General features: G+C 36.1%; 1 protein-coding gene and 1 pseudogene across 6 annotated transcripts in view; both read left to right on the top strand.

Moving 5' to 3' along the window:
• Positions 1–26249, top strand: part of Spg11 (SPG11 vesicle trafficking associated, spatacsin) — an 83007-nt gene that overhangs the window by 27109 nt on the left and 29649 nt on the right. For all 6 annotated transcript variants that reach the window (XR_007107184.1, XM_047540960.1, XM_047540962.1 and 3 more), the window contains 16 exons: positions 475–630; positions 1196–1371; positions 2755–2931; positions 5342–5413; positions 5898–6025; positions 6293–6468; positions 7790–7982; positions 8902–9105; positions 10771–10877; positions 11448–11593; positions 13076–13237; positions 16499–16565; positions 22659–22824; positions 24553–24758; positions 25361–25469; positions 25916–26075. Coding sequence is in view for 5 of the 6 variants with exons in the window: in XM_047540960.1 (XP_047396916.1) it covers positions 475–630; positions 1196–1371; positions 2755–2931; positions 5342–5413; positions 5898–6025; positions 6293–6468; positions 7790–7982; positions 8902–9105; positions 10771–10877; positions 11448–11593; positions 13076–13237; positions 16499–16565; positions 22659–22824; positions 24553–24758; positions 25361–25469; positions 25916–26075 (2405 nt within the window). In the remaining variant the exon portion in view is untranslated. The remainder of the gene's footprint in view (positions 1–474; positions 631–1195; positions 1372–2754; positions 2932–5341; positions 5414–5897; positions 6026–6292; positions 6469–7789; positions 7983–8901; positions 9106–10770; positions 10878–11447; positions 11594–13075; positions 13238–16498; positions 16566–22658; positions 22825–24552; positions 24759–25360; positions 25470–25915; positions 26076–26249) is intronic.
• Positions 22045–22405, top strand: LOC124977422 (60S ribosomal protein L37a-like; annotated as a pseudogene).

The following is a 26249-nucleotide window of genomic DNA, read 5'->3' on the forward strand; positions in this document are numbered from 1 at the left end:
GTCACTTCATTAGGGCCTTCAACAGCAAGTAGAGAATTCAGGGGCTTACATTCCTGTATGTTAGAGAAAGTAGCTTTGGCATCACACAGGCTTAGGTTCAAATTTTGCCTGTGCTACTTTCCAACTTAGCTTGGGCAAATTACTTATCCTTTCTGAACCTGTTTTCTCATTATGGAAAGGGTAACATCTACCTCTTAGGCTACTGGAATAAATGAGAAAGAATTTTACTAAGTCTAGTACTTTAGATGTAGGTAGTCAGCAAAATGGTAGTTAATGATAATACCAGTAAATAATAATTATTAATAATGAGAATCATTAAAGTTACAGATTATAAGCCTTCAAAAAAGTTTTGTGAAAATAGGACATTGGTCCTTGTTTGTATTTTAAATATTGCAACATGGTATTTTTGGATATGTTAATTTTGTGGGGAGTAGTATAATTTTCTTCTAACCAATTTGTTTGCTTCTTTCTCAGATGTCGAAGAACTGACACCAGCATTGGACTTACTTTGCTCAGCAATTAGAGAAAGTGATTCTGAAACCCAAAGCAAACACTTTTCGGAGCAATTGCTTAGTCTTACATTGTCTTTCCTTAACAACCAGATAAAGGAACTTTTTATTCACACTGAAGGTAAGAATAGCAGCAAAGAAGTGGGCAGCATTCCTTGTGTGCTATTTGCTAAAGTTGAATAAAGTTGACATGTAGTTGAGTGAAATGAGTTTTGATACTGGGAAAGTTGGCAAAAAGACCTTGCACTAATCATTATGAAGAGTGTAAAAAGGACTACATTAAAACACAGTACTTGTATATAGAAAAAGGTCTCAAATAATATATTTTATTGTTTGCTGTATTTAGTTATACATGACAGCAGAATGCATTTCAAATCATTGTATACAAATGGAGCACAACTTTTCTTTGTACAAATGTAGAGTCACACCATTCAAGTAATCATGCACGTACATAGGGTAATGATGTTTGTCTTGTTCCACCATTCCACCCTCATTTCCCTCTACACAATCCAACATTCCTCCATTCTTCCCTTACCCCACCCTGTTATTCAAATATATTCTTTTAAAATTTGAAGATACCAGTTTTCAATTTTGGCATTTTCTAGAATTCTTTCTAACTAGTCATGATATGTCCCCTCTCCCTCCCACTGTCTTAATGTGAATTGGCACATTGATATTTTCCACAGAGATAGATGAACATCTACAGAAAGGAGTGGATATTTTGACCAGCTACATTAATGAACTTAGAACTTTCATGATAAAGTTTCCTTGGAAGCTAACAGATACTATAGATGAATGTGATGTCAGTGAAAGTGTCATTACAGTAAAGGAGAGTGATATATGGGACAAACTCAGCTTTGCGGTAAATATGAACAATTATTGTATTTCTTTTATTTGCATCTATACACATGTGATTCAGAATCTTTGGCAGGGTTTTAGGTTTCATAGGTTTTGGCATCTCTGGACATGATTTTAAATTTATATCTACAAGAGACTTGTTTATTTAATTCAGAACACAGGCTCCCTCTTAATGCCAAGCTTGCCCACTTGGATCCAAAAACAAACACACACCTGACCCCAAGCCCATCTGAAGTAGCCCTCTACTAATAATACTCCTCACTGTCTTGGGCCTAGCACTTTAGACTCATGCATTCTGCCTGTCCTCTGAATAAATTGAGTTACTAGATCTACTGGTAATTAGATCTAGGAAAATTTTACTTTATGGCATCATTATTTGGAATATACTCAATTTGAGTCATGTCTGCAATTCTGATTCTACATTTTATCAGTTAAATTTCTTGTATCCATCTGTTTGCCTTTCTTTATACAGTAGATGTGAATGCAGCCAAAATGTGCTGCCCTCTGTATGACTTTAAGAGACTGGAAGAATCCCTCCACCCACATGCAGAGTCCTGGTATTAGAAAGACAAGAGTCAGAATGATTTAACACAGATGATGAGAATCAATAGGACCAGGCATAGTGGTATCTGCCTATAATCCCAGCTATTTTGGAGACTGAGGCAGGAGGATCCCAAGTTTGAGGCCAGCCTGAATAACTTAGGGAGACCTTGTTTCAAAATAAAAAATAAAAAGCTGGTAGGTGTAGCTTAGTGGTTGAGAGCTTGCCTAGCACATGCAAGGCCCTGGGTTTAATCCCTAGTACTACAAAAAAAGAAAAAATTGGTGGGGAATGAAAGTATAAAGTTGAGATGCTGCCAGGTTCTCAAACTTTTTTTTTCGTGGCACTACTGGAATTGAAGGACTATCAAGTCCCTGAAGGCTTGATGCAGTTTTTCCTTTTGCCTCTACACTTGATAATCTCTCTTCCTGGAACACCTGTCTTCTTTTCTCAATATATGTGTGGAACATGTCATTGGTCTTTAATTTTTTATCTCATCAGTTACCTCAACTAAGAAGCCCCTGCATTTTTTGGGTTTTGTTTGATAACTCTTCTTATTTAGGTATACCTGTTTTGACCCCTTGTTTGTAACATCCTGGGATACTTTTTATCACAGCACCATAATAAGTGCTTTATTTGTGTGTCTTTCTCTAGACACTGATTTCTTGGAGAGCAGGGTCTATATTAATCAGCTTCATATCTCCTATGCCTAGATCCAGATGTAGTAGTAGATTTTTATAAAGTCCCTTAGTAGGTGTTCAGTAAATGTATAAATCCCATGTTGATAATTATAATAAGAAAATTAAAAAGAACTTAAAAAGTGAATGTTCTTCTTCCTTTTCCTAGGAAGTTATTGCCAATGCCATTTTAAACAACAAAATACCAGAGGCACAAACCTTCTTTAGGAGTAACCGTCATTCTGCTCAAAAATTTGAGGAACTTATTAGGATAGGCCTAAGTTTGGTCTTTGACAGTTTAAGAAAGAACAATATAAAGGAAGCCTCTGAACTTCTGAAGAACATGGTGAGTGGTATTATCCATTTGTCAGGTCTTAAAGTCCCTGATGTAGGAGAAGATCTCTAGTCACTTAATATAATTTCTGGTTACTATAAAAACTGAGTTGTTTCATAGTTCCATCATAAATGAAGAAGTTTATCCAACAGTCCTTACTAGAAAAAAAGATCACATTAATTACACTGAGAAATGTTTTTTGGTACTGAGAACTTTCCAGAAGAGACCCTCCACCAAGATTTATTGAAGTATGATTAATGAAAAAAATCATACATATTTAAGGTGTACAATGTGATGCTTTGTGTGTATACAGTGTGAAAAATATTACCACATTAATGTTACCTTACATAGTTGTATGTGTATGGTGAGAATACTTGAACTCTTAACAAATTTCAAGTCTACAATATATTATTATTCTCCTAGCAAATATCAAGTATACCATATAGTTTTTAGCTTATGCTATATATGAATCTCCAGAACTTAATTTGTCTTATAATTGAAAGTTTGTATCCTTTAGCCAGTCTCCTCCTTTTCCATACTCGCTGCCCACTGGTGACTTCCATTCTATTCTAATAATACAAATTAAATTTTTTTTTAAGATTTCACATGTAGATGAAATCATGTAGCATTTGTCTTTCTGTGACTGGCTTGTAAATGGCAGAGTTGCCTTCTTTCTTGGTCAGAATAATATTCCATTGAATGTATACACATCACATTTTCTTTATCTATACAGCTATTAATGGACATAAGTTATCACCACATCTCTTGAAGATATATATATATGTATATGTTAATATATATCTCACACACACAAACACCACATATATGTACATATATCTACTGGATTTTTCTGGTACTGGGGACTGAATGCAGGGCACTTAACCACTGAAGCACATCCCCAGCCCTTTGTATTTATTTATTTTTTTAAATTTTAAAATTTGTTCTAATTCGTTATATATGATAGTAGAATGCATCTTGACACATCATACATAAGTGGAGTATAATGTCTCATTCTTCTGGTTATACATGATGTAGAGTTACACAGGTTGTGTGATCACATATGCACATAGGGAAATAATGTCCTATTCATTCTTCTATCATTCCTCGCCCTTTGCCCCTTCCCCTCCCTTCAGTCTAACCCAAAGTACCTCTATTCACTCCCAATTTTGAATTAACATCTGCATATCAGAGAAAACATTCAGCCTTTGGTTCTTTAGGATTGCCCCAATCCTTTTAAAATATTTTATTTAGAGACAGGTTCTTGCTAAGTTCCTTAGGGCCTCACTAAGTTGCTGAGGCTGGTTTTGAGCTTCTGATCCTCCTGCCTCAGCCCTCCAAACCACTGGGATTACAGTGGTTTCTTGAAGCTGTGTGTATTTATTTTGGTACTGGGAATTGAACCCAGGGGTGCTTAACCACCAGGCCACATCCCCCGACTTTTTTTTATATTTTATTTGTAAACAGAGTCTCTGTATTTTATTTGTAAACATAGTCTCTCTATATTTTATTTGTAAACAGCATCTCTCTAAGATGCTGAGATTTGCAATCCTCCTGCTTCAGCCTTCTGAGTCATTGGGATTAAAGGTGTGTATCACTGCACCAAGTTTGAAGATTATTTTTAAATGTAGTTCCTGCGGAGCACAGCGGCACATGCCTATGGTCCCAGTGACTTAGGAGAATGAGGTAGGAGGATCGCAAGTTCAAAGCTGGCCTCAGCAACTTAATGAGGCCCTAACTAATTTAGTGGAACCCTGTCTTAAAATAAAAAGGGCTAGGGGTATAATTCAGTGGTTAAGTGTTCCTGAGTTCAATTCTGGTCTCAAAAATTAATAAATAAAATAGAGTTTCCATCATCTCCCCTTTGGTAGGACTAATGATTTGTTGGAGGATCTTCCATATTGTTCATGTGACCCCTTACATCTTTTTTTGCACTTTGTAGTGCCTTTGCTTAAGGGCTTTGTGTTCCATGATTTTACTTCATCTGAGAAGGAAAATCCTAGAAGTAGTGTTCCCAAACTAAACCGAGATGTGGCCCTAATCTGCATTGGTGGGGTCTTGCCCATGGTAACTTCCTGGAAGTGCAGAGGAGTGAAACTATGTAAGGGTTAATTGTTTACATTGACCTTTTGTTTTCAAGTGAATCATCTTCAGGTTGTTGTATAGTCAGTCTTAGATGTATGGTAGCCTGACCTTACTTTAAATTATTCTATATGTTGTCTTTGCTCTGACAAAATGCTTAAGGACTTTAGGAATAAGCAGTAAATACATATTAGAAAAATGAATATTTGCAAGAGAAGAAAAGATGTGGTATTCTAATAGAATACATGTCTATAATAGAATACTTCTGCATCTAATATGTTTATGTTCAAAACAATTCCGTTACAAAATATAAGTTTTTTTTGATTTTCTGTGTTTATTATAGGGCTTTGATGTAAAGGACCAGTTGCTCAAGATATGCTTCTATACAACTAATAGAAACATACGAGACTTTTTGGTAGGTAAAGATGAGACTGTAGTTTACAATTTTTTTTTTTTTTTTTTCCCGTAGAAAACCCAGTTTCAGAGTGTAATTGTTTACATTGACCTTTGTTTTTGAGTGCATCATCATGGCAGGTTGTTGTATAGTCTTTCTGAGAGGTATGATAGCCCTGCCTTTTAATTATTCTGTCTCATCTAAAGATGAGACTGTATAGTTTACATTTTTTTTTTTTTTTTTTTTAAGAAAACCTTGGTGAAAAACTTGGAAGAAAAACTTTAAAATATAAATTTAATATTCAGCTAATAGCTAATAAGTAAATATATGACAGTTCTTTTTAAATGATTATTTCACATTTGTGGCCAAGAAAAATTTGTGTGAACATACATTAATTCAAGAATTAAGAGTACGTTTTTTTAAATGGCATTTAATCTCATAATTTTTGTTTTGCATTTGTGCTTGATTTTTGTGAGGTCAATGTTTTAATTACCTTTTATTCAAGGTTGAAATTTTAAAAGAAAAAAATTATTTTTCTGAAAAAGAAAAAAGAACTATAGATGTCGTACATCAAGTTGAGAAGTTTTATTCGGGACATCTCCAAGGAAATATGCAGATACATTCCTTTCCCAGGTAGTTTCATCAGTCTCCTTTTGGTATTGGAAGAATATTGTAGATAGTGTTTAGTTTGTAATAATTATGAGCACAAGTTTCTTAACATGAAACTGAGTCAACCTTCCCAGATAGATAATATTTGTATTGTGTAGAAGGAATTTCCTATCATTTCAATATTTGCATAGTCAGAATTATGTACTCCCCAAAGAGTAGAAGTTCTTGAGTAGATAAAAAGGATGTTTTTTTCTTCCAAAGTAAAAAATAATAATAAGTCACTCTTTTTAGGTATTGGATAAAAGAACAAGATTTTTTCAAGCACAAATCTGTTTTGGACTCACTCCTCCAATATGATTGTAAAGATGAATTTAACAAACTGGACCACATGATTGCATTAAATTGGGCTCAGTGGTGGGATCAACCAACACAAGAATATGTCCTTCTCCCCAGGATAAGTCCAGAAGGCAAGTGTGAGATTGCACTAAATATATGCATATTAAATGAGGATTAAATTAGGTACTGGCATTTTAATTTCTTTGGTGTCTCCATTTTAGAATTCTCTTGGGAGAGGGGAAATAGTCAGTTTCTCTAAAATGCAAGACCTTGCCTTAATCCATTGAGTCCCAAGTTTTCTCTTCTGTGAATATAGTTTTCTCTTCTGTGAATATTTCAACACAATTGACATAGGTGCATTATAATAGGTTGGAAATCATAACCTAGAGCTTATATATTATATGATATTATAATTGTTATAATTATATTCCAATTATGTACTATATTTAAATGTTTATAGATGTTCCATGTCTGGAACAATGGGACAAAATGTGTTAAGACCTTTTGTTTATCCCAGTGTTTTTGTGATGAATTTACCATGTGATAGCGAAAAAAAAAATGTCATGTGGAATGAAGTTTTAAATAAGTTGGCCTCATATTTTAACTGTCGAATTAATCCCCATTGGGAAAAATAGAAAAGACCAAGTTTTTATTCCAGCTTCAGAGTGACATTTTTGCTTTTCCAAATAGTTTTTGAGGACTCTAGAGGATTAATAGTGATGAAAAGTGGTATATCAGAGAATAAAATGTATTTTTACTATTACCCAAAGTTTCATTTGTTTTTGGTACCAGGGATTTAACTACCACTGAGCCACATTCCCAACCCTTTTTGTTTATTTTGAAACAGGGTCTCACTTAGTTGCTTAGGGCCTTGCTAAGTTGCTGAGACTGGCTTTGAACTTGTGATCCTCCTCATTCTCCTGAGTTGCTGGGATGACAGGCACCGCTGCAACTGGCAGAGTTTTTTTATAGTAATGGAAAGAGGCCAGGAATTGTTTGTTGCACACACCTGAAATCCTGGTGACTCTGGAGACCGGAGGCAGGAGGATTGTAAGGTTGAGCCAGCCTCAGCAATTTAGTGAGACCTTGTCTCAAAATAAAATTAAAAAGGGATTTGGGGGTGTAGCTCAGTGGTAGAGCATCACTGGTGTCAAGTCTCAGTACTATAGAAAAAAGAAGGTTGAACAGATGAGTTCAATGTGCAGCTTAAAATACCCATTTCATTTTAGCCACTAGTAACAAGAAACATTAAACTCTTCTGCCAGATGTTATTGATTGTAAAATGAATAATACAAGAGGAAAAGTTAAAAGAAGCAGATGACCTGAATAATTCATATATTATATGAATATTCATGTCCAGATTATATTTACTAAATATTTAATTCAGTATTGAGTTACCTGTTAATCATCATAATTCATTGTACTTTAAAATGTGTTTTGTTCTTTGTGTAGAATATAAATCATATTCCCCAGAAGCCCTGTGGAGATACCTTACAGCTCACCATGATTGGTTAAACATTATCTTGTGGATTGGAGAGTTTCAGACCCAGCAGAGCAAATGGCCCTCTCTGACTGTTGATGTTATTGATCGGAATACTTGCTGCAACAACTACATGAGGAATGAAGTTTTAGATAAATTGGCCAGGTATTATAACTGTTGAATTAATCCCCATTAGGCAAAATAAAAGAGCAATAAGAAAAATGGTGAGGACCAAGCATAGTGGTGCACACCTGTAATCCCAGCAGTTAGGGAGGCTGAGGCAGGAGGATCACAAGTTCAAGGCCCTCAGCAGCTTGGCATGACCCTGTCTCAAAATAAAAAGTAAAAAGGGCTGAGGAAATAGCTCTGGAGATGGCAAAGGGCATGTATTAGGAATATACCAATAGTCCCAGATGTTGTATAATCTGGGTGGTAGTTACATGGTGTGTCTTTAAACTCCATGTATATTTTTCTGTACTCCTTTGTATGGTAGATATAATGTTTTTAACAGTGAATTTGTTAAAAGTAATATCCAAAGGTACGTTTCTCTGGTTTAATAGTCTTATTTATTGTTTTAGCTTCTTAGTGAGATATTTTTCTTAGTGCACAGAGCATCTACTTCAAGAGCTAGCCACCGTTGTCACATTGGGTTGTGTAGTTCCAACCAAAAATTTTAAAAATGGAGAGATAGATTAGTTAGATTTAAAACAAAACAAAACAAAACAAAAACTTATTTTTATAGTTGTAGGTGGACAGTATGCCTTTATTTTATTTATTTTCATGTGGTGCTGAGGATTGAACCCAGGGTCTCGCACATGCTAGGTGAGTGCTCTGCCACTGAGCTATAGCCCAAAGATAACTTGAGACTTTAATGAGTACCTTTAAATACTGTAATATTACAGAAACCTACATAGGAAACAAGCAAAATGTATGCCTTAGAATATATTTATAGAGTAGGAATTGGCACTCTTATATTGTAAATGCTTATTGTTTCAAGTAGTTGAGGCTTAACCAATGGAGGTGATTCGGTCTGCTCTGAACCTATCAACTTTTCACTTTCTTATCCCTTAAACCTGCCCCATAGGAATGGAATTTTTCTTGGATCTGAACTAGAAGATTTTGAACTCTTCCTTCTAAGGCTGAGCCGTATTGGGGGTGTGATGCAAGATACTCTCCCTGTTCAAAACTACAAGACCAAAGAAGGTTGGGATTTTCATTCTCACTTCATTCTCTACTGTTTGGAACATGGTCTACAGTATCTTCTTTATGTCTATCTCGACTATTACAAGTGAGTACTGAGAATTGACTTTTCACATTTCCTCTTTACATACTACTTCTGAACTTTTAGGAAAACTGTAAGCATTTACATGAGGGATACTGATCTGTTTGAAGTAGTTTCTTGCACCCCAACACTTGTTACATATTTTAGTTCAGTGCCACATTCCACTAGATACGTGTTTTGAAAATGGAGGAAGATTCTAAAGTTTCATTTCTAATTCTTTGATACTTTCATTGCCAGAAGAATGCTAAGCAACTTTGATTTTGTAGCCTCTGCAAAGCATATTAGATAAACTCTAAAACTTACATTTATATAGAGAGATGCCCATCAATATATATCTACCTAAGTTCAACCTACAAAATCACGTCTGTGGCTAGTGTTTTAAGGTCAGTAAGAACAACAGCAATAAAAGTTGATTGTAATATGATTGCTTACAATGTTCTTGGCACTAGGCTAAGTGCTTTACATGGTTTAAGTCATTTCATCTTCACAAAAACTCTGAGGTGGTTACCCCCATCTCCATTTTACCTAAGGAAATGGGGGCTTTGAAACTAAGTATTTTACTTAAGGCAAACAACTAGTAAGTGGCAGACCCAGATTTAATTCTGCTTACTTTTGATTCTAGAGTTCACACTTCTACTCTAATTGTTTTGTTTTTGTTTTTGTGTGTGTAGAAAAGACTAGAAGTTTGAACAGAGAATGTACTCCAGGTGAATATCATTGAGGCTTACTCAAACACTGAAGTGTTCCTCCAAAACTGCTATGACAAAAGAACATATTTGAAAGCCATATTTTCTTGCTTTTTTTCATCCTGGGAATTGATCTCAGGGGTGCTCCACAACATCGGGCCACATCCCCAGTGCTTTTTATTTTTTTATTTTGAGACAGGGTCTTGCCAAATTGCTGAGGCTGGCCTCAACCTCCTGAATCACTGAGATTACAGGCATGTGCTTCTGTGCTTTGCCAAGGGCCATGTTTTCAAAATACCTGTTCTTTAACTTAACTCCTCAGTTTTAGCATCTCTATACTTGTGTAAAGATTTTTAAAAACCTCTTAAGTTTTAAAAATGCAGAAAAGGCTGAACACAGTTGTGCATGGCTATAGTCCCAGCACCTTGGGAGGTTGAAGCAGGAGGATTACAGGCATGCAACTTCGTACCCAGAAGGCAAAGTTCGAGGCCAGCCTTGGAAACTTCATGAGACCCTGCCTCAAAATTTTAAATAAATAAAATGGACTGGGGATGTGTTTTAGAGGTAAAGTGTCCCTGGGTTTCATCCCCATTTTGGGGGTGGGAGGGAGAAAAAAAAACTGAAAAGTTTTTTAAAGTTTTTTTTTTTTTTTTTTTTTTTTTTTTTTTTCAGTAAAAACCAGTAGAATATTAAGTATTTTAAAGTATAAGGTCTCCAGGTTTTTTTTTTTTTTGCAGAGTTGGTAAAATTTGATCATGGTAGTAATTATTATCTCTAAAATATTTTCTACTTTCAGATCATAAAAAATACATAAAATATGATGTAAGAGTGGAAGTATTTATTTTGTAGTATACTTTGTTAATTCTTACTTTGTAATTCCAGGATTCTCTTTTCTAATACTAGTTATCTTCTGAGCAAACAGTATTATAACTGTCTTAGGCTGCATGATAATCAGAGTTGATTTTTTTTTCCCCCCTTAATACAGACTTAGTCCTGAAAATTGTTCTTTTTTGGAAAAGAAAGAATTATATGAAGCTCACCCTTGGTTTGAATTTTTAGTTCAGTGTCGACAAGTTTCCAGTAATTTAACCGGTGTGTATATATTGTATTACAAAAATTTTCTTTAGATAAATAACTGGTCTATTGTAGATTTTTGATTTGGGGTTTTGGTGCAGATTTATAAAGTAATATATATGTTCATTGTAAAATTAAAAAATAAAAAGCCAGGTGTGGTGGTGCTTGCCTATAATACCAGCCTTTCTGGAGGCTGAGGCAAGAGGACCAAAAGTTCAAAGTCAGCCTTAGCAATTTAGCAAGATCCTGTCTCAAAAAATGAAAAGGGTTGGGGATGTGGCTCAGTGGTTAAGCACCCTGGGTTTAATTCCAAGTACCAAAATAAATGAATAAGTAAATAAATAAGTTGTAAGACAGCTTTCAAGAAGGTAACATCTCTTCCATAAGTAGGTGGCCTAGGTACATAGAAAGGTAACCACACATAGATAAGCACTGATAGTATTTTAATGTATTTTATTCCAGTTGTTTTGTTTGCACTTTTTTTCATACCTAGTCTAGATCGTATTTCATTCATCCAAGAAATATTTGTTGAGCTCCTAACTTTATGATAATATTAGGGATACAACAAGAAACCCTTTTATTTTTCAGATCCCAAACTGATCTTCCAGGCTAGCCTTGCAAATGCTCAAATTTTGATTCCCACCAATCGGGCTGGTGTAAGCAGTATGCTATTGGAAGGACATACTCTCCTGGCCCTTGCTACTATGATGTATGCTCCTGGGGGCGTCAGCCAGGTATGGACAGCCTATTGTTTGCCTGTTTATGACAAAAATTGTACTGATTTTAAATTCAGAAATATCTGTGAATTGTCTTGATCTCAGTTGATACTGAAATAAAACCACTTTCAGGTGTTTCATTAAAGAACATAAAATGGGTGAATTTAAAAATTTTATATAATAGCTTAAAATACCTTGGAACTAATGTGTTGTAGAGATTGTTTTTTTTTTCCTTTAGTGCTTTTTTGTTGTTGTTGTTTTTGGTTTTTTGTTTTGTTTTGGTGATACCAGGGATTGAACCTAGGGTCTTGCATATGCTAGGCAAGTGCTCTACCACTGAGCTACATCTTATCCTCCATTTAATATGTTTTGTATAACTCCAGGTTTATTTTCAGAATAGAATCAGGGTCTGATTGCTTCTAAGAATAAGTATATTTTAGATTTGTGGCTTGGAAATTATTCTCTATTTGCCCTCTTAGCAAAGTAGAAAAAAAATTATAATCCTTAGCTACCCATATAAAATCTTTTATAGTACACAGAAGAAATTTGCTCATCTTTTGCTTTTTAACATTAAAGTGTACCTAGTTAGGGGGAACTTAAGAATGCTATTAAACATCTGATCTTTAGGAGTTTCTTACTGATACTGGTTTAATTTAATACCACCTCTCATAGATTATGGTAATATACTCAACTTATATGGCTAAGTTATTTATGCCTGTTTTTAATTACCTGTCAAACACTAGTCATAAATAACTTCAGGGGCTGGCGTCGTGGCTCAAGGGCAGAGCACTCGCCTGGCATGTGTGAGGCCCTGGGTTCGATACTCAGCACCACATATTAAAAAAAAAAAAAAAAAAAAAAAAAAAATCCATTGACAACTAAAAATAAAAAATTAAAATAATAATAATAAATAAATAAATAAATAAATAACTTAAGAGCTGAGGAGGAAAGACCTGGGAATCATCTACTCTAATAGACTTTTAAGACTTTAAAAATGTTTACTACTTAATAATGAATTTAAATATTTAATTTTTGTGTGTGTTGTATTGAAGATTAAGCCCAAGAGTACTCTACCCCTAAGCTACACTGCCAGCTCTTTTTGTTTTTTATTTTAAGACAGGCTCTCACTAAGTTGCTCAGACTGGCAATTTGGCAATCCTCCTACCCCCAACTCCTTCATTGCTGGGATTACCAGTGTACATCTCCGTACTTGGCTGAATTTAAATATTTTACACAACATATAGTTTGAAAATAACTAATTTAGCTCAGCTTCATAATTTTGCTGATGAGGAAACTGACACCTGATATTAAACATCTATTCCAACATCACATAGCTAGTTTGTCTTGGAACCAGAATTAGAACTGTTAACCTATGACTTGTTTACCAAAGTTATTTTTCACTACTACATATCTTCTTAAGCTGGTTGTGTTTTATAGGGTTCTTATGAAAAAGGGACTAAAGTTTTGAGAAGGGAAAGTAACTGCTATCTTTTTATTTAGGTTGTTCAGAATGAAGAAAATGAAAACAGTTTGAAGAAAGTGGATCCCCAGCTACTAAAGATGGCCTTAACTCCTTATCCCAAGCTAAAAACTGCTCTTTTCCCACAATGCACTTCTTCTAGTGTCCTGCCACCTGATATTACACTCTATCACCTCATTCAGGTATGATATTTAGGGAACCCTTGTTTACGTGCATCAGTCATAGTTCAGCCAGGAAAAGAGAAAACACTACTTTCAGGTTTAGGGCATTCAGCCTAAGAACAAACTTAACATGTTGAAGCAGGAGGGAGAAACCAAATGTAATAGTTAAGACAACTCAAAAATCAAGTGAGGAAGCAACCAGCATCTCTAAGACTGATAGAACAGTGCAAGAAAGTGGTTTTGTCAAAACTCAGAATCTGAAGTCATCTCTGAGATCTAAACTCACAACTAGATTGCTAATGGGAGCTGGGAACGTAGAGGATAAAACTAGAAACTTGGAGATGCTGATAGAAAACAAAGCAGGGTGAAAACATCTTGGTTTCTTCCCTCATCCTACCTTCAGTCTCCCACAGTATCTCTTCTGGCTATACTTACCTTGGTAGCCAAATGGTAATGCTTGGGAAATGCAGTTTCTTGCAATACAAAGCACAGCAGGAGAGTCGTGGAAATGGATCAGAGAGCAAACAACTGACTTTCATACCCACCACTGCTTTCATCAAAAGCTGCTCCATTAGCCTGCCATGGTGGCTCAAGCTTGTAATCCCAAGCTACTTGGAAACCTGAAGTAGGAGATTCACAAATTTGAGGCCAGCTTTAGTAATTGAGACCCTGTCTCAAAAAAGTAAGAGGGTTTGGGGTGCAGTTAAGTGGTGGGTTGCCCCTGGGTTCAATTCCCAGTACCGGATGGGTGGGGCCACTCCATTCTACCAGTGTTAACTGTCTGTTTTCTTCCCAATGAATCAGGGCTCTTTGAACTTCTTAAGCTTTTTCAGAATGTGAAAGAGTTGTGACACCTATACCCAGAAAAATTAAACATAAGACATAGTTTAGTTTATATAAGGGATTCACATACTGGAATCTCGGTTAAGAACATCTTTTGCTCATTTCTCAGTTTAAAAAGCTTTTCCTTTTTTTTCCTCTGATACTCATATTCTCAATTATGTTGTTCTTCAATCCAACATAAGCTTTATACTTCTATAAAGGTACAAAATATCTGTTACTCTAATGTGAAGAATTCTCAGGAGATGAACTGTTGCTGGTCAAAAGTGTGTTCATAGACTGGAGTTAGTTCAAGAGATTTGCTTTTTGTTGGAGTGTGACGAAAGTTGGATCTTGTGCCAGTACATAAGTCTATTATGTCAGCAACACCATCTACACAATGTCTAGTTCAATAGGCTGTAACAAGACTTTCCTGAAGAAAGAAGCAGTATGCTGGATTTACATTCTGGTGTAAGGGTTTTATAGCAGACCAACACTTTTGAATAGCACTGATTATAAACTATAAGTGAATTATATAAAAGCATAGTTTCACTACCTATAGTGGTTTGAATCAGTTTCAAACATAAATGGCTTCATGTGGTTCTTTGTTGTCAAATTAAGCTTTCTTTTTTGTGGAGAGTGGGAGCGGAGGCAGGTACCAGGAATTGAACTCAGAGCTGCTTAATCAGAACCACATCCCCAGCTCTTTTTTTTTTTTTTTTTTTTTTTTTTCTTTTTTGAGACAGGGTCTGACTAAGTTGCTTAGGGCCTCACTAAATTGCTGAGGCTGACTTTGAACTTGCAATCCTCCTGCTTCCACCTTCTGAGCTGCTGGGATAACAAGCATATGCCACCATTCCTGGGTAGACTGAGGTAATTCTTTAGTGCTATTTTAGAAAAATTATGGTTACCAATTTTGACCCCAAACTAGGTCCTTTTTCCCCTTTTGGAATTGTGGAATCAATAATAAGACTGAATACTACTGAGTAGTAAAGAAAGATTTATTCTTGACCAATAATAGGAGAAGCAGAGGCACCCACAGATCAGCTTCTCAACTCATTGGGCATCTGAAGGTTAGAGATATGGGGTAAAAGAAATGAGGAGGAGGGATAGGCTAATAAAGGGAAATGGGTGAAAATTTTCCTCTTTCACTTCGTTTAGAATTCTTTTTGGTTATCATAATTGTCAACTGTCATAGTACTGGGGGAATGTGTTATTGAGTATGCAGATGGGATTATAATGAAGTCAGAGGTTGTCCAGCAGCCATCTTAGATCCATCCAGTTTTATCTGGCTCACTTGAAAAGGAACTTAGGCCATTCTATCCTTGAAGATAACGAGATTAGAGTGGGTAAAAATTCATCTAGGTCACTTGAGGTGGTACAAGATTAGAAGAGTGTAATATTATTCCTTCCTAAGTTTGCTCTTTCCTTAGCCATCAAATCCTGATTCATTAGCTTAGTTTTTCTATATCCTTCCCACCATCTGTTCATAAACTACTAAATCTTTGACCTGACAGGTTCCACCCATTAGTCTCTTTCGCCATTCCTTTTCTTGACCTTAGTCTATCACTTTTTCTTTGTTGATGATGTTGGTTTTCATATTCCTTCAACCATTGATCTGGTCATCTTACTTCTTTCTTTCCTTCCCTATCCTTAATATATCTCATCATGTTTATATGGTAACATTTTCTAGCCTGAAGTCCTCTTGCCTTTTTTTGAGGATTTAACCTATGGGTGCTTTACTATTAAGCTACATTTCCAGTCCTTTTTATTTTGAGACAGGGTCTTGCCAAGTTGCTGAGACTGACCTGGAATGCAGATCCTCCTGTCTTAGCCTCCTGAACCACCAAGCCCCGCCTTTTGCCTTTTGATTCCAAAAACATTTCTAAAATCCATATTACATTATAATTGAAGCTGCTTCTACCAAGAGAGTAGATTTTGGAAATGTGTCTTCAACCAAGAGGAATCTTTTAAAAGGAGCATAGCTAGTATTTTTGTTAAAATAGAAAACTGTCTCATATTCTTTTTAGCCATTTCCAGACAATTTAAATTCCGTTCAGAGAGATAGTTTTTTGTTGTTTGTTTGTTTCTTTCTTTTTCCTTTGGTACTATGGATCAAACCTAGGGCAAGTGCTTTACCATTGAGTTATAAGTTTTTAAATTTCCCTGGAGAAGGGAAGCAGATTACCTCTGAAAGCCTTGCACATTATCATTGTGCTTACTTAATTTTATTTATTTACTTTTTGGTATTGGGGATTGAACCCAGGGATGCTTTACACAGAGCTACGTTCGCTGCACTTTTTATTTTGAGACAGGATCTTGCTAAGTTGCTGAGGCCAGTCTCGAACTTGTAATATTCCTGTCTTAGCCTCTTGAATTGCTGGAATTACAGGTGTGTGCGATCATACCTAGCTTGCTTACTTAGTTTAGAATCTAATTTGAATTATTTTTCTTCTTTTTCAGTCATTGTCACCCTTTGATCCTAGCAGATTGTTTGGCTGGCAGTCTGCCAACACACTAGCCATAGGAGGTAAGTCATTATGAATACTTCTTCCTTTACAAGCATTTTAACAGTGTCGTTGGTAGAAGTTAATATATGTAAGACCAAACCATTTCTGTACTACTTTGTTTTAAAAACAAAGGCATAGGGCTGGGGATATAGCTCAGTTGGTAGAGTACTTGCCTCGTATGCGCAAGGTCGTGGGTTTAATCCCCAGCACCAAAAAGAAAAAAAAAAAAAAAAAAAAAAGGCACATTTCAATGGAAAACACTTTCCAGGAGACTAATTAATAATATATTGCGGGCTGGGGAGATAGCTGTCGGTAGAGTACTTCCCTTACAAGCACGAGGCCCTGGGTTTGATCCCCAGCATCACACACAAAAAAAATAATAATAATATATTGTGAGTTGAAAGTCAGTTTATTAGGCAACTAGCAGTGTACTTGTTGGGAAATGTAATATGTACTTATTCGTATATATTTATCCACTTCCAAAAACCCCTTGTTTGCAATATAGTATCATAAACCTAAGTAGCCTCGGTTCTGGCAGTTAGTAAATTCTAGCTCTGTAATAGCTATATGACCTTAAGCAAATGATTTAACCTTTCTTCAGTTCCCTATAAAATACGAGTGCCTACCTCATGTTACTGTCAGAATCAAGGGAGACAAAGCATTTATAAAGATGTCACATAGTAAGTACCAGTTGCATCACATTGCCATCCTCTGTAAACCATGAGAATTTGAGTTTTGTGCTGTTCTTAAACTCAGTTTTTTCTATTTCTTTTACTTTTGCATTTAGGGTTAACTTTTAATATATGATGCCTCTGTATTACTCTAATATTAGATTAGTGCTCTGCACATGGAAGCACCTCAAATATTTGACACGTATCAGAATTTTCTAAGGTATAAATTCAAATCTTGATATATTTAATTTACCTGTACCCAGAGTCTAGTGCAGTGCCAAGCCTACAATAGATGCTTGATAAGCAGCATTTGTTGAATGCTGAAGAAAGTAGCAATTATTGTTATGAAATAAAAATACCTTAATTTTCTAGAGAATAGATAGAATCCCCTGTCCTATTATAATGATGTTAACTCTATCACTTAGCTGGTATCTTAATCTCCTCTGGGACATTGATATATTCTACTCAGTACTAGAGCAGAACAGAGGAGATAAAGGAATTGCCATCGTGAAACTAAAGGATCATCAAATACAGAGAGCATCTACAAGGATGGTTTAACATATACAAATCAATAAATGTGATAGACCACATTAATAGAATAAAATTTATATGAAGAATAAAAATTATATGATTATCAATAATGCAGAAAAAGCATTTGATAAAATTCAACATCTTTTCATGATAAAACTCTCATCAAATTAAGCATAGAAATAGGCCATATATGACATAATAAAGGCCATGTATGATAAGCACACAGCCAACATCAACAGAAGCAGTTGGAAGTTTTCCATCTAAGATCATGAAGAGAAGAAGGATGCTTGCTCTCACCATCTCTGTTCAGCATAGTACTAGAAATCCTATCTAGAGCAAAGAAAAATAAGAGGTACTCAAAACAGAAAAGAAGTATTTAGGCCAAGTGCAGTGGTACACACCTGTAATCCCAGCAACTTGGGAGGTGTAGGCAAGAGGATTTCAAATTTGAGGCCAGCCTTGGGAACTAAGTAAGACCCTTTCTCAATAAAAAAGGGCTGGAGTATAGCTCAGTGGTAGAGTGTCCTTGGGTTTAATCACTAGTACCATCAAAAAGAAGAAATTAAATTGTCAGTGTTTGTATGTGACGTGCTTTTGTATATAGAAAACCCTAAATACTCCACCAAAAATGTTAGAACTAATAAATCCATTAAAGGTGCAGAGTACAAAATCAGTGTACAGAAATCAGTAATATTTTGATATACTAATGACAAACTATCTGAAAAAGAAATGCAAGAGTTCCATTAATGATAGCATTAAAAACAGCACCAAGTTGGGACTAAGCTCAACCAAGAAGTGGAAGATCTGTACATGTTAGACTATAACACTGGTGAAAGAAATTGAAGATTCAAGTAAGTGGAGGTATCCTGTGTTCATGGATTGAAAAAATATTGTTAAAATATTCTCATTACCCAAAGCAATCTGTAGACTCACTGAAATTCCTACTCAAATTCCACTGACGTTTTTCACAATCTATGATTCATATAGAATCTCAAAAGACCTCTGAAGAGCCATAGCAAGCTTAAGCAAAAAGAACAGAGCTGAATTATCACAATACTTGATCTCAAAATGTGCAGAGTTATAGTAATCAAAACATTATACTACTGGCATTAAAAACAGACACATAGGAAAATGGGACAGAATAGAAAGCCCAGAAATAAGGCTATATGGTTAACTAATTGTTGACAAGGTCACTAAGAAAACATCCTCAGGAAAGGATTGTCTTTTCAAAAAATGGTGTTGGAAATGCTGAATATTCACGTGCAAAGGAATGAAATTGGACCTTTATCTTCAAGCATATACAAAAATAAATTCAAAATGGATTAAAGGTCTACATATTAAGACCTGAAACTAAGTTGGGTACTGTGGCACACACCTATAATCCCAGTGGCTCAGGAGGCTGAGGCGGGAGAATTGCAAGTTCAAAGCCACTCTCAGGAACTTAGCAATACTCTGTCTCAAAATAAATAGTAAAAAGGACTGGGAATGTGAATCAGTGTTTAAGTGCCCCTGAGTTCAATTGCTGGTACAAGAAAAAAAAAAGCTTCTGCATAGCCAAGGAAACAATCAGTAAAATGAAATGTCATTCTGCAGCTTGGAAGAAAATATTTGCTTCCAGTCCTCATATATCTGATAAGGGGTTAATATCCAAAAGAGATAAGGAGCTCACACAACCCAATAGCAAAACCATATATCAGTTAACACATGGGCAAAGGATGAGAACATTGTTTTGAAGAAAACATAAAGGGCCAAATGTACATGAAAATGTTCTCACTGTCACTAATCATGAGGGAAATGCAAATCTAACCTATAATGAGATACCATACCACACCTGTTAGGATTTTTTTTTAATAAATATTTTTTTAGTTGTCAATAGACTTTTTTTTTTTTTTTCATTTATATGTGGTGCTGAGACTTGAACCCAATGCTTTACACATGGTAGGCAAGTGCTTTACCACTGCACTATGACCCCAGCCCAGGATTTTTTTTTTTTTTTTTTTTTTTTTTTTTTTTTTTTTTAAATCAAAAAGGTGAGAGATTACAAGTATTAGCAGTGGTACAGAGAAAAGAGAACCCTTGTCCATTGTTGGTGAGGCTATGGATTGATGGCATCCACTGTGGAAAACAGTTTGGAGGGGAATTTTTTTTTTTTTTTTTTTTTTTTTTTGCGGTGCTGGGGATTGAACCCAGGGCCTTGTGCTTGCAAGGCAAGCACTCTTCCAACTGAGCTATGTCCCCAGCCCTGGAGGGGGATTTTTTGTTTGGTTTTGCTTGTTTTTTGTTTTGGTAGGGGGAATTGAACCTGGGATGCTTTACCACTGTTATATCCCCAGCCCTTTTTATATTTTGAGATAGGGTCTCATTAAGTTACTGAAGGTATGGTTGAATTGCTGATGCTGGCCTTGAAGCTGTAACCCTCATTCCTCAATCTCCTGAGTTGTGTGGACCACAGTGCCCGGTTTTCAGGTTCTTAAAGAAGTTAAAACTTCATATGACCTAGCAATCCTGCTTCTGGGTATGTACCCAAAAGAAATGTAATCACCACCTCATAAAGACATATGCATTCCCATTTTCATTGCAGTGTTATTCAATACATCCAAGTTATGGAAACAAAACTGAAATATCCATTGGTAGATGAATGAATAAATTGCAGTGTATACACACGCACACACACACTATTTGGTCTTGAAAAAAGAGATCCTGTCATTTCCAACAACATGGGTGAACCTAGAGGACATTATACTAAGTGAAATAAACCAGACACAGAAAGATAAATACTGCATGATCTCACTTATATGTAGCATCTGAAGAGAAGGGAAAAAAAATTAAAAACCCAGGGGGGAAAAGTCAACAACAAAAACACCGAATATTTAAAACAGTAAAATGATGGTTACTGGGAATGGGGAATGGAAAGATATAGGTCAGAAGGTACTCAGTTGCAGTCTTGTAGGATGAGTTAAGTGTAGAGAAATTATGTATAACATGAGGATAATAATTATATAGGGCTGGTGGTGTAACTCAGTGGCAGAGCACTTGCCTAGTATATTTGAGGCACTGGGTTCGAGTCTCAGCACCATATTTAAATAAATAAATGTATTGTGTCCATCTACAACTAAAATAATAAATAAATAAATAAAAATAATTATGTTGTATACTGGTTGTCTGCCAAAAGAATAGATTTTAGATCTGCCTGAAACAGGCAGGCACAGGGGAGAAAGATAAATATGAGGTGTTGGGCTTGCTTATTTGTAGTAATCACTTTACTTTGTTATGTGTCAAGTGTATCAGAATGTTGTATACCTTAAACATCTATAGTTTTTTTAAAAAAGTAAGTTGTTTAAAGTCATATAGCTAGTGGAATGAAGGGCAAGAATCTAGGCCAGCTTTTATGATCTTAAGGCCCTATTTCTGAGATAATGGACCTGCCAAACTAGAGATTGACATTCCTGGTAACGGTGTCATCAACTGACATCAGTTAGGACAGTTTCCAAAGTGTTTGGTTTTTGCTTTTTTCCTTAATCTTACCCATTCAGCTAGAATTGCTTGAGTTCTTCCACAGTTGTCCCTTGCTGAGCACACACATTACCTTCTAAAGAGTCATTCATGGATTCTCCTGTCTCCAGTAAGTGCTCCTTAGTTGGTTTAGAGATATTCCAGAACCAGGAATTTTCCTCACAATCATACACGAATATCTGGAACAATACTTGTGACCATGTGCAGCCATGAGTTCCAGAATTTCCTGTAAATGCTCAGTAGTTATTGAACCTCATTCCACTGGCAACCAGGACTTCCCAGGCCATGGCCAAGGCTGTAGATAGTGACCACAACTATGAAAGGAATAGTCCTTTAACAATAAATCATGAAGCACCTCAGCTGCATGGACCTCAGAGGTCATCTAACCGAGGCTGCTCATTTTACTTAAGGGGAGTAGAAGTTCAGGTTGGAGAGTTTTGATGCAGTTTCTCAGATAAATATCTTTGTATAAAATGAGGGTTTTGTACATTGAGATAAAATAAAACTACTGTATTTTGGTGGATTCAAAGTGATATGAAGTGCTGATGATATAGCCCATCATGTAGAATGCCTGCCTCCCATGCCCAAGGCCGGGGTTCAAGTTGCCAGCACTGTGGGATTGTGGAAATAACAAACAAAGTGATATGAAGTATATACAGTGGCACAGTGATTATAGCAATCATTTTTCTTTTATTGTTGAAGAGGTAAGCTGTCAAAACCAGGCTTGGTGGTGCATGTCTGTAACTCCAGCTACTCCAGAGGTTGAGGCAGGAGGATCCCAGGTTTAAGACCCACCTGGGTAACTTAGCAAGACCCTGTCTCAAAAGGAACTGGGCTCTCTGCTCTTGACTTAAGTCACAGCAACATGACTAAATGCACCAAGAAGGTTGGAATCATTGGTAAATATAGGATTTGCTATGGTGCCCTCTTCTGGAAAATAATGGTGAAAACTGAAATCAGCCAGCACTTGAAGTACACTTGTTCCTTCTGTGTCAAAACCAAGATGAAAAGACAGACCGTGGGGGTTCTGGCATTATGATTCCTGCGCGGAAACAGTGAATGTTGGTGCCTGGATCTACAACACTACTTCTGCAGTCACAGTCAAGTCTGCCATCAGAAGGCTTAAGGAGTTGAAAGACCAGTAAAAGCTCTACCATTTGAGACATCCCTAGCCTATAATAAATGGGATTAATTTATGTAAAAATAAATAAATAAATAAACAAATAAACAAATAAATAAACCGAACTGGGATGTTGCTCAGTGGTAGATCACTTGTGTAGCATGTGGGTTCAAGTCCTAGGACCTGCAAAAAAGAAAAAGAATTAAGCTTTCCATGCAAATTTGAAATTAATCATGATGAGATACAAAGAATTAATATTGCTTCACTTTCTCCCCTAGATGCATCAAGTCATCTCCCACATTTTTCTAGCCCTGACCTGGTGAATAAATATGCCGTAGTGGAACATCTGAATTTTACTTATTATTTACTTAATGGACGCCCATCTTTTGCATTTGGTACCTTTCTGGTCCAGGAGTTAATCAAGAGCAAGACTCCCAAGCAGCTGTGAGTATTTAAAACTTAATTTGTACTCTAAAAGGCATATCTGGATTGTAGCAGCCCATGCCTATAATCCCAGTGATTCAGGAGGCTGAGGCAAGAAGATCATCAAGTTCGAGGCCAGCCTGGTCTACCTAGTGAGATCCTATCTTATAAAAGGACTTGGGGGGCTGGGATTGTGGCTCAGTGGTAGAGCACTTGCCTCACATGTGTGGGGCACTGGGTTTGATCCTCAGCCACCACATAATAAATAAAATTAATAAAATAAAGGTATTGTGTCCATCTACAACTAAAATATTTTTTTAAAAAGTTAAAAAAACAAAAAAGGACTGGGATGTGACTTTGTGGTTGAACAGCCCTGGTTTCTATCCCCAATACTGTAAAACAAAAAAAAGAGGCATATATATGTATTTTACAGGTAGATTTTTTAAAATACTAGAAACATATACTACAGTTAACAATGATTATTTTTTTGTTTTGGTACCAGTGATTAAACCTAGGGGTGCTTAACCACTGAACCACATCCCTAGCCCTTTTTATTTTTTATTTTGATACACAGTCTCACTAAGTTGCTGAGGCTGGTCTCAAACTTGCAGTCCTCCTGTCTCACTCTCCCAAGTTACTAGGATTACAGGCATGTGCCATTGCACCTAGCAACAGTGATTATTTTTGGATGGTGATTTGATTTGTTGTGTTTTTTGTTTGTCTGTTTGCTTTACTGGTAATTGACCCCCAGGGGTGATGCTTTACCACCAAGCTACATTGCCAGCCCTTTTTTATTATTTTTTAAGAATTTTAATTTTGATACAGGGTCTCATATTGCTGAGATGGGCCTTGAACTTGTGATCCTCCTGCCTTAGCTTCCTGAGTAGCTGGGATTACAGGTTTACAGCATTGTACCTGACTCACTGTGCTTTTCTTGGTGTTCCAAGTTTTTGGCATTTAGTGTCTATGATTTTTGTAAATGGGGAAAATGATAAAAATACATCTTAAAGGATAGATTTATTTTAAAATTATGTGTGAGCTTGTCAAATATCAGCAGTTACTCTAGAAGAATTCTGTAATGAGATGAAGTTTATATCTTAAGATCTTGTATAATTCACTTTATTAAGTACAGAATTGGGTGATGTATTCAATGTTATAATCAGCTAAATACAGATTTTTTTTTGGTTTGTTTTATACTTAACAAAGGAATGCATTTTTTATGGCAAGTTAAGTAATTCAGAAAAGTGAAAATGAAAGATAAAAGTCCCTCAGGTATCCCATTCCATGAGTAAACATGGTGGATAATATCTTGTGCATCTTTCCAGAACATTTTCTGTACACATAGTATATGTATTTGAGTCTTCTGAAATGTGCTTCAGGATGTCAAACTTCAAGTGGTATTAATTTTGGTAGTTTGTTTACATACTCTTACATCAGTAAGATCACATGTTGGTAGTTTTTTGAAGTTCTGCTGTTTACTGGATGAAATTGAACACGAGTTATGTGAACTGAGTAGGTGCTTTTGGAAAAGATAAATTTAAGGATATGGGGGGCTATGAAGCAAGAAGACAACTAAAAAGCTACCCAAATATCCAAATGAATGTGTGCAAGGGGTACAAAAAGAGAAAGGGGAGGAAGCAAAAAATCATATGTCTGGCACTCTATGTGTCACCAGTGTAATTGCATTTGCTTTTCCTGGTGAGATACAGTTTTTTGTACTTAAGTGATTTTGATTCCTTTCTTTTTCAGGATCCAGCAAGTAGGCAAGGAGGCCTATGTCTTAGGGCTCTCATCCTTCCACATACCTTCAATAGGAGCTGCCTGTGTGTGTTTCTTAGAATTGCTTGGCCTTGACAGCCTCAAGCTCAGAGTTGATATGAAAGTGGCCAATATAATTTTAAGCTACAAGTGTAGAAATGAAGATGCTCAGTACCGCTTTATCAGAGAGTCTCTAGGTATAGCACTTTTTCTTTATGTGGCTTATTTTATTTATTTGTTTATTCGTACCAGGGGTGTTTTACCACTGAGGCACATCCCCAGCTGTTTTTTTTTTTTTTTTTTTTTTTGAGACAGGGTCTCACTAAGCTAAATGGCTAAGGCTGGCCTTGAACTTTTGATCCTCCTGTCTCAGCCTCCCAAGCTGGAATTATAGGCATGTGCCACCATGCCCAGCAATGTAGCTTGTTTAGAGAAGGGGCAAACAGATCTAAAGCATTGAATTGTGAGCAGTTGAGGAAGAAACAGTTATTTTCTTATTTCTTTTTCCTAAAGAGGGTGTGTTCTTTCTTATTTTACTTTCTTTGGCACTTTAATTGGGTTCTGAAATGGCCCTGGGCCATATTATTCAAACAGAAATCTGTACAGTATATGTACGTGTGTGTGTATTTTTTTCCTTTTTTTTTTTTTTTTTCTTGAGACAGGGTCTCACTATGTTGTCCAGGCTGGTCTGAAATTTCTGGGCTCAACTTATCCTCTTACTTCAACCTCCTGAGCAGTAGGGACTACAGGCATATGCTACCATGCTTAGCTCAAACTTTTTGTTGTATATTTCTTATAGCTGAAAAGCTATCTAAACTGGCAGATGATGAAAAGGCCACCACAGAAGAATTGCTTGTTCTCTTAGAAGAAGGTACATGGAATAGCATTCAGCAGCAGGAAATAAAGAGGTATGTGTTGCAATCCCAGCCTCTTTTCTAGTAAACTTACTGCACCAACCTTTGTTGACCTAATCATTCAGTACCTCTGGTATTTTCACTAAATCCCCCTATACCTGATCTTCTTACTCATTCAGCATATAGCATACACTAAATGGAAAGTGGTTTTAACTTGGTAATGTTGATTTCCTCTTTAGAGATGAAGAGGAGCTTTATACCCAATAAATATTGGGTATTTCTTTTTTTGTGGCCTTAGGGATTGAACCCAGGGATGCACACATGCTAAACATGAACTCTTCCACTAGGTTACATCTCCACTCCCTGTTGAAAAACTTTTTAGACAGTATACTGTGGTTGCATTTATTTAATTTTTACTAATTTTCCAGTTTCAAACTAATGCTATATTTTAATAAGATATTTTTTTCCCTCTACCATCCCATTCCTAATTCTGATTATAGGTTATCCAGTGAATCTAGCAGTCAGTGGGCATTAGTAGTACAGTTCTGCAGGCTCCACAATATGAAACTGAGCACATCTTACCTTCGAGAATGTGCCCAAGCAAATGATTGGCTGCAATTCATTACTCACAGCCAACTCCATAACTACCACCCAGAGGAGGTGAGTCTTGATTGTTGGCCATTAACTCAAGAGGAAATTGGAACATTTTTTAGAAGATAGTATTCTTTATATTGTGTAGACAGTGACTTTTGTTTGATATGACACTTGTTTTTCTTAAGAGTTCAGTGGGTTGGTGTCAGAGAGTGGATTAGTTATTAATGCTGAAGAGTGTTT

This window comes from Sciurus carolinensis, chromosome 2, assembly GCF_902686445.1.
Source record: "Sciurus carolinensis chromosome 2, mSciCar1.2, whole genome shotgun sequence".
NCBI lineage: Eukaryota > Metazoa > Chordata > Mammalia > Rodentia > Sciuridae > Sciurus > Sciurus carolinensis.